We start from the raw sequence: 14,150 nt of genomic DNA on the forward strand, positions 1-14,150 counted from the left end.
TAATCTATTGTTCTTCTCTCATACTATCTCTCGTTCTTATCTTTGTCCATTTTTTCTATCACCTGGTTTCACAGTCACACACGATAACCGTTACTCCACAAGTGTGGACTTCATTATTTGATCATATCTTTCGTTCATTTCTATTATTATCAAACTGTGCATCCTTATGGAGAATATTTCGCTACAATTGTATTTCTTGTAATTCTTAACATCAGTTTCAAACACCATAACGAACCACAATCAATACAGAACTCAGTTAAAAGACAAGTTGGATCTACTCTTCTCTTCACCCTGGTTACATCCCGATCAGAAATTTAGTATTCTGAAGTTTTCAGTATGTCCAACTTTAATATATCACTTTTTCTAAAGTACTTCATTCACTAACACAACAATAGCTACTAACGTTTATATTATTTATTTATTTATTACTTATTTATTTATTTATTTATTTATTTATTTATTTATTTATTTATTTACTTCTATTTACTTATTTTTATTTTTACAGCTATATACTTACAGCACACAAATGTTATAGATCATTAATTTGTAAAGTTATATAATATATACATCGTATGAAATAATTGTCTTCTGTCGATTTATGCTAAATGCGTATTTTTCTCTCTTTTTTTCTTTCTTATTGCTCTTGTGTTGTATTTATTGGTTTGAATTTACTTACTGTATTTAGTAAACTTTCCTTGTAAATGTTATGTTATATTATTGACTAAGACCACACCGTACACGAGCCTGTCTCTTACGCTAGTGGCTAGAAACATTTTTGTTTTATAAATTTAATTTGTACTCAGTAGCTAGCTAGTTAAATAAATAAATAAATAAATAAATAAATAAATTATTCGCTTTTAGAAAGCATTTGGAAACAGTCCTCAATATCTTGTCTGCGGTCCTCGAAGTTGATCAGATTTGAAGCCCGATCTGTGGCGATAAACTGAGCGGGTTGACCAGGCTGTTGTACATCCCTGGGGACGGTGATGTATCAGTGAGAATACAGGCGATGTAATGGGAGGTAACTGCACCAATAATCGTTAGCCTATTTCTTAATGCTGATTTTTTCAAACATTTCAACTGAAAGAAGATGTTAACTAATGATCCCTCTGCACCGACGCGGAATGAAGGCGACATAAAAGCTCAATCTAGGTTGGATTACTTTCATTTGGTATCTCTAAATACTGTTTTCCTATAAATAAATAATAAAATGTTTTCCACAAATTCAGTACAATAACCTATCTATATCTTCTTCTTGTTCCATAAGACATAACACTCCCATTCGGACTGAAATGTACTATGCTTGAATAATTTCAAGGGAAAAATTGTTCCGGAGCCGGTTATCGATCCCGGGACCCTTCGCTTTGAGCACGAATGCTCTCCCGACTGAGCTACCCCAGGAACCCTACACGACACCGTCACAATTCTTCCCTTTACAGGGAGCTTCTACGTGAAAGCCAGATTTGCATATTACTGTATGCTGTCTTTCGGTCTCCATGCTAAAGGCTAAATGTACACCCCTTCCTCATAGCTACTGTATTGCAGCGTTCTCAGCGTGCTCTAGTTGCAATTATTAGTACGTGCTTTGTGGTACATTTGCGTTACGATTGACATCGCTACCTGACGTCATACGCAGCGCACCGTCGCGTCGGAACGGACTTCTACCGCACAGGCATATTAGTCCTAAAATTAACAGACCACTGACAAATGTATTGATCTACTGGAGATCATACAGGAAAATAAAGAATATTTCACAAGTAATTTGATGTACCAGTATTCATTTCCCTTTACATGATCTTGGGTCCCTCCAAAAAAAAAAACGCGATTCTGACTTTCGGCAAACCCTTCGAACTTTGTAAAATGTTGTCATATGATGTGATATATTTATTCATTATTATTTCCTGCTGTAATTTTGAGACAATAGTTTATTTCTCGGAGTGCGTCCTCTGAATGTACACCGCTTTTCTCTTTATCCTGCGCGACGATCGATGCAGTATGAGTCTTCATTTTATTTCTTCCCATGGCTGGATTGTTTTGCATCTATCATTCTTCTCATAGTTGGAATGTTTTGCAACTACCGTTCTTCTCATGGCTGGATTGTTTTGCATCTATCATTCTTCTCATAGTTGGAATGTTTTGCAACTACCGTTCTTCTCATTGTTGGATTGTTTTGCATCTACCTTCTTCTCATGGCTAGGTTGTTTTGCATCTACCGTTCGTCTCATGGCTGGATTGTTTTGCAATTACTATTCTCATGGCTTGATTATTTTACATCTACCTTCTTCTCATGGCTGGATTGTTTTTTGCATCTACCTTCTTCTCATGGTTGGATTGATTTGCTTCTACCATTCTTCTCAGGGTTGGATTATTTTGCATCTACCTTCTTCTCATGGCTAGGTTGTTTTGCATCTACCTTTTTGCCATGGCTGGATTGTTTTGCATCTACCTTCTTCTCATGGCTGGATTATTTTGCATCTACCTTCTTCTCATGGCTGAATTGTTTTGCATCTAACTTCTTCTCATGGCTGGATTGTTTTGCATCTATCGTTCTTCTCATAGTTGGAATGTTTTGCATCTACCGTTCTTCTCATGGCTGGATTGGTTTGCACCTATCTTCTTCTTTCGGTTGGATTGTTTTGAATCTACCGTTCTTCTCATGGCTGGATTGTTTTGCACCTATCTTCTTCTTTCGGTTGGATTGTTTTGAATCTACCGTTCTTCTCATGGCTGGATTGTTTTGCATCTACCTTCTTTCGGTTGGATTGTTTTGAATCTACCTTCTTCTCATGGCAGGATTGTTTTGCATCTACCGTTCTTCTTTCGGTTGGATTGTTTTGAATCTACCGTTCTTCTCATGGCTGCATTGTTTTGGATCTACCTTCTTATGGCTGGTTGGTTTTGTATCTAACAGCTCATGGCTGGATTCTTTGCATCTGCCTTCTTCTCATGGCTGACTTGTTTTGCATCTACCGTTCTTCTCATTGTTGGATTATTTTGCATCTACTGTTCTTCTCATACCTGGATTGTTTTGTATCTACCGTTATTCACATGGTTGGATTGTTTTGCATCTACCGTCCTTCTTTCGGTTGGATTGTTTGAATCTGTCGTTCTTCTAATGGTTCGCATTGTTTTCCACCCACCTTCTTCTCATGGTTGGATTGTTTTACATCTACCGTTCTTCTCATTGCTGGATTGTTTTGCATCTGCTTTCTTGTCATGGCTGAATTGTTTTGCATCTACCATTATTCTTTTGGTTGGATTGTTTTGAATATATCGTTCTTGTAATAGTTGGATTGTTTTCCATCTACCGTCATTCTCATTGCTCGATTGTCTTGCATCTACAGTTCCTCTCATGGTTGGATTGTTTTGCATCTCTCTTTCTTCTCATGGTTGACCGACTATGTGCGAAAACTTTACCCCTGATTTTAAGGACCTTCTTAGGGATACATATTGTAATCGCTACTATTAGGATAATAGGCGCTGCTTCTGTCACGGGTTACTATTGATTTCAGTTTTGTATCTCTCCTCCAACCAACCTTCAAGCTAACTCCTTATATGAAGAACATACTGCTGGATCATGCAAGACTACACTCTTGTTGACCCTCGCACTACGCCCGTGGTCCCGTTTCACAATGTTAACAAATTACAAATTAACAATATACATATGCTTGTAAACTCTGTTTCGCATTTCAATCTTATTAATTTGTGCAGTTTGGAAAGCTTTACAAAATCAGCTAAAGAAATTTACAAATGGGAGTTTTCGTTTTGCAATATCGCCAATGACAGTTTACGAAAAATCATTAAGAAGCAGAACTAAAGTTCTCGTATTTTAACCACTATGAACGAATGTGTTGATATTTTGTTCTACAATAGAATATAATAAGCTCGCTAAACCACATTTCAATAATATCATATATGAAACTCTCGCCAAGAAACATTTAAAAGTACCCAGACTCTGCAATGTTGGCAATGCTGGAGTTCCGTGCTGTGAACTAATGCGTTGTTTAGTCTACGATTAGATGTTCAGTATGGCTTCTTTCTACTTACGGGAATAACATTGCAGTTTTGATGGAAATAAAAGAGGAAAAGAATATTTGAGGTTAGACTCCACTTTTCCGTGTTGAATGTTGTTTATGAGGTCCTATATTTTACAATAATGCTTTCATTGCAACGAGATCTATTTATAACCTTCCATTATAATCGTATAGTGATATGAATTAGTTGTTAGTTTTTGGAAAACGTTACGTCTTCTTTAATTAAGACTAAATTCAGTATCTTCATCTGAGTCTCTAGACTGCTAAATACAATTAAAATTGTTCGAGTTCAACTCGTAATAGTGTTCCAGTTACGCATGAATTAAATTCACTAAATATGTATTTATTTTCTTTATGAATAATTGATATGGTGTGATATATTTATTCATCTATCATATATCTGTAAGACAGACGTGTTACAATTCTATATTACTCCAGATCTGTCTTACTTTATAATTTTAATCACCTATACCAAGTCTCACAACAAACACAAAAAACACATACACATGCACACTACAAGATCAATTTAATACACCGTTACTTTTAACTTTCTCTGCCCATTTCATCTTCACTATCATTAAAAATTTGCCCAATTTATTTAACTCTCTTACATTAGTTATATTACATATTTTCTTATATGCTACATATCTATTCATATTCAAAAATGTATTATTTATCCACTTTTTCCTTGTATTGCCTGTTACTTGACATTCTAATAATATATGGAACGCGTCTTCTCACATGCCACAAAGGGGCCAGATATCCTTCTCTATGGTCCCCCTACTGTTTTTCAATTTCCATATTCCTAGTCTCCACCAAGCTAAGCTCATCCTCACTTTCCCATTATTTATTCTGACATATTCTTCTTGTTCTCATGACGTTTTAATGTCCTTATAGTTACTTAATGTTCTTAATTCGTTGAGATTTTGATATAATTCCTGTCTAGTAGTTTCATTACACCTCCCTTTTACGATTTTACAAATTACATTTAAATTCATTACTCCAGTTCCCTCCCATAACCATCTTAGACCTAATCTACTCACCTTATTCCTTAAATTTTCTAGCCAATTGGATTTCAAATTCGTGTTCCTTATACATAATTAATTGCACTTAACTTCTTTTGTAAAGCTCAACTTTACTAATCCAGATAATTGTGAAACAGAAGTTTACAGTTTACAAACTAAATTTACATTGTAGAAGAACAAAATTGTAAACATGTGAAACAGGCCCCAGGTGTAAATCCCAGGAAGAGATGAATAAAGTGGTTGCATTAGATTCATCTTTTGTTACTTAAAGCTCATGAAAGGAGAATCTTCAAAGTCATAATAATAAAAGGAATGCAAGAATTCAACATACGAAAAATCAAATATTACGTTTTTACTCTGTTCCATCGTATTTAAAGTACGTGTAATGAGTTTCTAGCCAGTTTGTATTGTGTCAAAGCGTAAGCCATCAACGCTGCTGTGTATACTGAGTTTGCTCTATGAATTAAAAAAAAAGTATTTTAACAACAGCTTTGTTTGGTATTCAGATGGGACCACCGGCTATAGAAAACCGATTTCGGATGTCGGCGCAGCTTGCAGGCGTGCCAACCTGCATTCCAGCTCTGCTATATACGTACATAAAAAAGCTCAAGATATCAATGGGGACCGTGATAGACATGTTACTGAAACATTATTGGAGCATTAAACAGAAAACTACTATTGTATACGTTCACTGTATATTACCCGGTAGTATTGACCCAATACTATTCTCAATTAGTAGCCAGTACGTTCGATTCCATTCGAGAGGAAGCGGTTTCAATAGTATAATTACTTCGTTCCCATTATCATCGCCATTATTATCTTTACTCATACAATTTACTATTGAGCCACAGAGCAGGATATATTTCTTTGCTGTATTGGTTTCAATATAATTTCAATTGCCGTGGTCGTTCAGTGTCACTGAAATTATGTAAATCATAGTGTTACGATTGTGACACATTATCTATCTATCTATCTATCTATCTATCTATCTATCTATCTATCTATCTATCTATCTATCTATCTATCTATCTATCTATCTATCTATCTGTCTGTCTGTCTGTCTGTCTGTCTGTCTGTCTGTCTGTCTGTCTATCTACCTACCTATCTACCTATCTACCTACCTACCTACCTACCTATCTATCTATCTATCTATCTATCTATCTATCTATCTATCTATCTGTCTGTCTGTCTGTCTGTCTGTCTGTCTGTCTGTCTGTCTGTCTGTCTGTCTGTCTGTCTGTCTGTCTGTCTATCTATCTATCTATCTATCTATCTATCTATCTATCTATCTATCTATCTATCGATCTATCCATCCATCCATCCGTCCGTCCGTCCGTCCGTCCGTCCGTCCGTCCGTCCGTCCGTCCGTCCGTCCATCTATCTATCTATCTATCTATCTATCTATCTATCTATCTATCTATCTATCTATCTATCTATCTATCTATCTATCTATCTATCTATCTATCTATCTATCTATCTATCTATCTATCTATCTATCTATCTATCTATCTATCTATTCTGATGTAATTTAGGCCAGTGGTTCCCAACCTTTTTTTGACTGACGACACACTTTACTGAACGCCTACGATATCGTGATATACCTACTATAATAATAATAATAATAATAATAATAATAATAATAATAATAACAACAACAACAATATTGTCTTATGGTTGACAGGCCAAGACAACAGTATTTTATGGTAGAAAATGCTGATTCACACAAGTATGACGTTCAAAACGGCAATTCTAAATGTATTTTTGGTTTATTCGGGACCATCGACTGATTTGAAAGACATTTTCACATATAAGACACTCGGGATTTTGTTTATATTCATCTCCACGCCACGTGAAACCATATTGCAAGTATTCATCACTATATTTACGAAACGCAGTAGGTACGTTTTTGTGATCCTTGAAGGGAATTTTCGCTCACATTATTTGAATTAGCACTGCTGTCACCTATACCTAGAACATGATTCAGGTTGTCTTTTTCGAATTGAAAATTTGTCCATGATAAAAATATAAATAAAGCACTTTTGATAAAATAGTCACACTATCACCCGCTCATAATTATATAATATAACTGACCAATATGTTCTGACGATTCTAAACTCTGTTTATTACTAAGTGGGAAGAGTAAACGATTTACTAAACATTGTTGCAGGTGTTCAATTTCATTCGAATTATCGCCAGGCAGAAAAATTAAACTGACCATTGTTGCAGGTGTTCACGTTTCATTGGTAAAGTCTGTCTCAAAATAAAACGTACCATATCAAAGACTTCGTTTAAATAATAATGCGTTGTAAATAGACTTCCTGGATCACATAAAATTTATTTTTCAATTTCAAAATTTTACGACACACCGGTTAGGAATCACTGATTTAGGCCATCAGGTTTTCTCTTCTACACCACCACAAATACATGTAGGCTACGACAACAGAAAGATCAAACTATAAACCAAGCAAAACCATCCGAAAATATACATCCTATTTAATTAACAATGCTGAAGAATTTACGAATATGAAGAAGAAATTTGCAATTTTAAAGAAGAAATGCACATCAACACGTCTAACAATACTAACAACCGTGGAATAAGACAGAGTGTTGCTATTTAATTTTAAATTCTAATAACGCCTGCATTCCTTTACGTCATTAAATAATGAATAAATAGGCAATGTGTTTCTACAGGTGGGGTGATGGATGATAATATAAAGAGTTCTGTGATGATGGATAGAAAGAAGTGCTTGATGCCAGTTTCGAATAATTTTAAGAAACATACATTTGAAAATACACATATAATTGAAGACAGTAAAGTTTAATTGCATTGAAAACACAAAACATTTTGAAACTCTAAAAATTAATGAAAACATTTCACCCTTAATGTAATATTTGTAACGAAATGTGAATAACTGTATTTATTAAAAAACAATTTCGTATGAATTTATGTTAAGAAACTCATCTACAAAGTAGAAAGGATTAATTAAAAGCCAATTATAAAATCTAGCTTTGAAACTATTGATTGGTAACTTATAATATTGACTGGGAAGCTTAGGCCTATTATATAATTTCATCCCCATGACAGAAAAATTTGAACTAGATTTATGTAATCTACAGTACGGAATATTAATTTGTTCACTATTTTTAATTTCATGATCATGTATATTGGCTACTAATGAGTAACTGCCCATATTTTGTCCAGTGTAAAGGACTAGGTCGTATTTATTTATGACAGTTAATATCTGTGATTGTTTGAAAAGTGATTGACAATATTCAAGATAGTTTGATTGACATAGAATTCTAATGGCTTTCTTTTGCAAAATCAAGACACTCCCAATTTTGCTACCATTTCTCCAGAAAATTAACTTACTTACTTACTTACCCGGAGGTTCATTGCCATTGGTCCCTATCCTAAGCAAGATTAATCCATTCTCTATCATCATATTCCACCTCCCTCAAATCCATTTTAATATTGTCTTCCCATCTACGTCTTGGCCTCCCTAAAGATATTTTTCCCTCTGGCCTCCCAACTAACACTCTATATGCATATATGGATTCGCTCATACTTACTACATGCCCTGTCCATCTCAAACGTCTGGATTTAATGTTCCTAATTATGTCAGGTGAAGAATACAATGCGTGCAGTCCAGAAAATTAAAGCATTCAGAATTATCTTGTATTATTTTTGTGAGTGTACATGTTGCCTTTTGTAAGTTAACTTCTGAATTAGATATTATAACCTGGTTATCTGCAAATAGGAGAGTTATAAGTTGTTTATTCTGTGAAATTGGATTTCCAATTATGTGTTCCTTTTGCCATTTTATTATTTAATGGTGTAATTTGCAATGTCTTGAGAATTAAGTGACATACACAATTGAAACTTGGTGCAGCATGCTATGGATATGTATTCCCAAAATATCATAATAGTATTAGTAGTATTTATTTATTTAACCTGGTAGAGATAAGGCCGTCAGGCCTTCTCTGCCCCTCTACCAGGGGATTACAACTATAATATGAAGAATAAAATTAAAATTAATATTAAATTTACAATTACAATTACAATAAAAATTAAAGTACGACAAGATTACCTGATTAATGAAAGCTAGACATTTTATCATAGAAGTTAAGAACAAAGAATATTTTTTGGATTTACTGAATTACAAATTAAACCTACAATAACAAAATTCTATAGTGATGAAATTACCGGATATTGAAATATTTTGTGATATATTAAGAGAACTATTTACAAGAAACCATGTCTGAACGAGTCTCATTTACTGATCAAGTGCCTAGTAAGTTTGCGTTTGAATTCAATTTTATTTCGACAGTCCCTGATGCTAGCAGGTAACGAATTCCAGAGTCTTGGCAGGATTATTGTGAAAGAGGATGAGTATGAGGAGGTGCGATGGGATGGTATTGTTAGTATTGTTTCATGGCGAGAGCGTGTGTTCATATTGTGGTGGGAAGAAAGGTAAGTGAAGCGAGACGACAGGTACGAAGGACTAGAAGAGTTCAAGATTTCGAAGAGAAGTAGAAGTAAATGTAAATTTCTTTTCTTATCTAGTTTAAGCCAACTATTGTTTCCAGGGATGGAGTAATATGATCATATTTACAGTCGCTGGAAAGGTCAGTCAGTAAAATGTGAGCATAGTCAAAATAGGGAAATACAAGCGTCTGCACAAGAGACTTTTTTTAAGCAAGAGGGAAGATGAACATTTATCCTTTTTAGAACATGGATAATATAATATAATTTTCTGCAGGTTTCTGTGTTTTGCATAATATTTGGTTGCAAATGTAGAAGTTCAAAATTTCAGTCATAACTTCCCTTACGTCATTTTTACCATATGAAGCATAAGGTAGCCTATAAGTTTAAAACAATAAATTGGATTATTTTTAATCATAGCGTGATCCTCTTGGTATGTCACCAACCGAACAACGACTGTCTCACCTCACTCAACACGTCATGCAGGAATAGAGGGCGCGGAGTCCCCTGCAGAGCAGTGATGTCAGTGTGGCGCCTATTGTTGCAGGTGGACCCTGTGGATGCTGGCACAGACAACGGATTCACATTCACGGCACCCAACTGGCCCACGGAGCCGCAGGGCCTCATCTACAGAGTGACGAGCCGCTACCCCGCCCACCCCGCCAGCTCGTTCTACTACCCCTACATGAAGCGCCTGCCCCCCATCGCCACTTTCCAGTTCATCAAGGTGAGAGACAAGCGCACCCCTACCAACTGCTTGTTTGCTTGCTTGCTTGCTTGTGTAGGTGTGTTGCAGCGCATGCAGTCGTATTCATAAAGACGGATCTTCACACCGACCTCAATCATTCACAATCGTCGCCTCCGTTATTAGGATAAAGATGCCGAACATAAGATCCTTTTTTAAAAACATCCTATAAATATTGGAATGTTTAGTGTTGTGGGATTTAATCGATTAAGGGCCGATTGTATAAACCATTTAATCTTAGATCAGAGGTTAAATTGATCCTTGTTTCAGCTGAACTTGGAATTTTGTGTTGTATAAAGTCTAATCTGAGATTAATTTGTCTCAAACTAAAGTCAACTTTGACTGAAGGAATTTCTCCGATTAAGTTAGATGATCCAAGTTCAGTTATTTCTTTTGTGTTTGAAATATACGAGTGACAGATTGTGCAAATAAAATATCCATTATTATTATTAATATTAATAGATGTGTTAGGTACATTTCTTTCAATTTCTTGCCTTAATACACAAACATATATATTTTATAAGGGTCTATCGTTTTATAAGGGTCTATCGTGTTCAGCAGTATCAAATAACATAACCTATAATTATATTGTGTTTATAACAACCATTAATTATTAATGGATATGATAGGTACATTCATAAATGTTCAATTAACTGTATTACTAAACGAAAATTGTCGTTTTATAAAGCTTCATTATGTTTAGCAGTATCAAACACCATAACATGATAACAACTTGGAGAACAGTCAACCTTCTTCTTATTGTCCACCATTATTTATATTGCATAAAAAAACCAGTGTCTCCAAAAGAGTGTAATACGGAAAGTCGCCAAAAAGTAGTTGTAAAGTCGCTAGATTTCTCATTATCAACAAAGAAAGATTCAATTTTGTCACTATGGGGTGCTAAAAAGGTCACTAAATCCCTATTTAAGCAATATAAAAGTTAAAAGAAATTGTTGTTGAAAAAGAGTTAAAGTCGCTAGATTGGCAATACTGAACAAACCTGTATAACATGGTCCGCGCATCACGTAATTCACCTGTTTATGCGATGTTGCCAAATCCTTTTCACGTGAAGTTTGATTGCATTTGAACCAAGGTAATTTGATCGCAGAAAAGTTTTATACAATAGAAGATGTGTCTGAACTCGGTTCACTTATCGATCTTCGATCAAAGTTGATCTTTAGTCAGGGAGTTTTATACACTCGGGCCTAAGCCAGGCATGTCAATTGATGCCCATAGGAGCAAGCGCGCGCTTTAGAGCCCAGGAGAGTCTGAGCGCTTTACAGCGGAGAGGAAAGAGACAGACGAAAGAGGTAGTATATGCCGCTTGGTCGAGCTATATGCAGGGATGGCCAGCACTGATTCAATGGTTAAAGGGAAGAGAACTTATTAAAACTGTATCCATGTTAATTTTTAGATTTGCCTGAGAAGTATAAGTGCTTTATAAGAATGTAAGTTTTAATTTTAATGCTAATTTTTCACAACTTTGATTTTTTTATTCAACAGAAATATTTTCTCAACTTTTCGTATAGAAAAGTGAAATTTTAAAGTATAGGCCTATTTATTTAGTAGCCTTACAGAATGTTTTCGTAAATCTAATATACCGTATATACGTATTACTGAAGATAGTGTATTGAAATTTTTGAAAATATTCGCATGGAAATTGTTTGTAAGGAAATGAATTAACAAAGCAACTACTGTTACATCATAAGCAAAAGATACGTGCCCATGTGTTGTAAAAATGTCAGCTCTATAGCTTCAGCACATTTCGAGAAAATAATTTAATATTCTGGTGATAGGAAGTTGCTCACAAATATCACCTTAAAAGCATAATACGATAAGAGTTTTGTTATGTAATATTAATAATAATAATAATAAAAATAATAATAATAAAGCCGTAAATCCCCAGTGGGGCAAGGCCTCCTGCTTGGGCAGGGGTGGCTCAAGTCTTGACCATCAGAAGAGCCGACCTGATGGTCTATTTACATTCCTAGTTCTTTGTCCACAATTTCGCTAGCACTGGTTGTTGCTCCCACTCAAAGTTGGTTGACTGCGTCCTTCCACCGTGTTCTTTGGCGTCCTATTCTGGTCCACAGTCCTCCTAGCCGCAACTGGAACTCGTCCCCCCATCTGGTCCTCGGTCGTCCACGGTTTCTCCAGCCAATTCTTGGATCCCACAGTGTCGCCGTGTGTGCCCATCTGGTAGGTTGCATTCGTATCACGTGTCCTCCCCAGCGCCATTTCATCCTTTTAGCGAGTGTCACCACGTCCTCTACGCCGCTTCGTCGCCGTACTTCTTCGTTTCTGATTCTGTCTTTCAGGCTTATTCCGAGAATTTTCCTTTCCATTCTTCTTTGACATCTTCCTAATTTTAATGCCTGTTTCTTGGTGAGTGACCAGGATTGCTCCCATATAGAAGTACAGGTGCAATGCAGCTGTTGAAGATCTGCCTCTTCTGCAATTTCTAGCTCTTGTCCATTAGGATGAAGGACAGACTCCAAAACTTTCTCCATGCCGATGCTATTCGTCTATCAATTTCTTTGCCCATGCTGTTCTGAAATGATATAGTCTGGCCAAGGTAGATGTATTGCGTGACAAATTCGATGTTCGCATTGTTGACGATCATCTGCCCTTTTGCGTCATTTGTCAGTACTTTGGTTTTGCTGGTGTTGATTTTTAGCCCTACTGCCATGCTTTCTTCGCACAATTGGTTCAGCATCTCTTCCAATCGTTTCCTGGATCTGGCAAACAGAACCACATCATCAGCGAAGCGTAGATTGGTCAGTTTTCTTCCGTCGATAGATATGCCGTGCTTGCGACCCCAAGGTAACTTGCGAAAGACCTCCTCCAATACACAATTAAAGATCTTCGGTGACAAGGGATCTCCTTGTCTCACCCCTCGCTGTATGTTGAATGGTGTTCCTTCTGTATCCAGTTTCACTTTTGTTGTGTTTCTTTGGTACAGCACGCCAAGCAGTCTAATATATGTGATTGGAACACCCTGATTCTTAAGTGCTTTCAAAACACTAATATGTTCTATCGAATCGAAAGCTTTTGCATAATCCACAAAGGCTATATACAATTTCAAATTGTGTTCCTCGACTTTTTCCATGATCTGCGTCAATGTCTGAATGTGGTCCGCCGTTGAAAATCCGGAACGAAATCCAGCTTGCTCCAGAGGTTGATTTTCTTCCAGCGTTCTTGTGATCCTGCGCAATATTATTTTCGAAAACACTTTATACATGTTGGACATGAGACTAATGGGCCTGTAGTTATCTATATTGTCTCTTTTGCCTTTCTTATGTAAAAGAATTATTGTATTCTTAGTCCATTCTTCAGGTATAACTTCACTTTGCAGAATCTTGTTAAATATCTCTGTCATTGGTGGTATGAGTTCGTCGGCGCCGAGTTTCAACAGTTCATTAAGGATGCCATCGTCTCCTGGGCTTTTGCCTGACTTTAACTCTGTTATAGATATTCTCACTTCGCTGGCGAGGATCGAAGGTACTTCATCATCGGGAAGCGCCTGTATGAACTTTTCTGTTGAGTCCGCTGTAACAATTCTTGTACTCGTGTACAGTTGTCTATAGAAGGAAGTTGCCGATTCAACAATCGTATCTCTTTGTGTGATTTTCTCTCCATTTTGACTTTTTAAACTAAGCATCCAGTGTTTCCCTTCACTCAGCTCCCTCTTGACTCTTCTTACGGATGTGGAGGACTGCATGATTTCCTCCACCAGTTTGTTTTTAAAAGTTTGCAAGTCTTTTCTTATTTCCTTCTTCGTCACTTTATTAAATTCTGCATACTCGATCTTCTTTATGTCGGAGATGTCTCTTTCTTGTTTTAATTTCTCTCTTTGATTTATG

The 14,150-nt window shown here is 36.1% G+C and overlaps 1 protein-coding gene across 1 annotated transcript in view; it reads left to right on the plus strand.

Annotated features, from left to right (window-relative positions):
• LOC138702246 (spondin-1-like) overlaps positions 1–14,150 on the plus strand; it is a 221,765-nt gene that overhangs the window by 94,144 nt on the left and 113,471 nt on the right. Inside the window, exon 6 of the mRNA XM_069829834.1 lies at positions 10,090–10,269. Coding sequence (XP_069685935.1) covers positions 10,090–10,269 — 180 coding nt within the window. The remainder of the gene's footprint in view (positions 1–10,089; positions 10,270–14,150) is intronic.

This window comes from Periplaneta americana, chromosome 6 (genome assembly GCF_040183065.1).
Source record: "Periplaneta americana isolate PAMFEO1 chromosome 6, P.americana_PAMFEO1_priV1, whole genome shotgun sequence".
Taxonomy (NCBI): Eukaryota; Metazoa; Arthropoda; class Insecta; order Blattodea; family Blattidae; genus Periplaneta; species Periplaneta americana.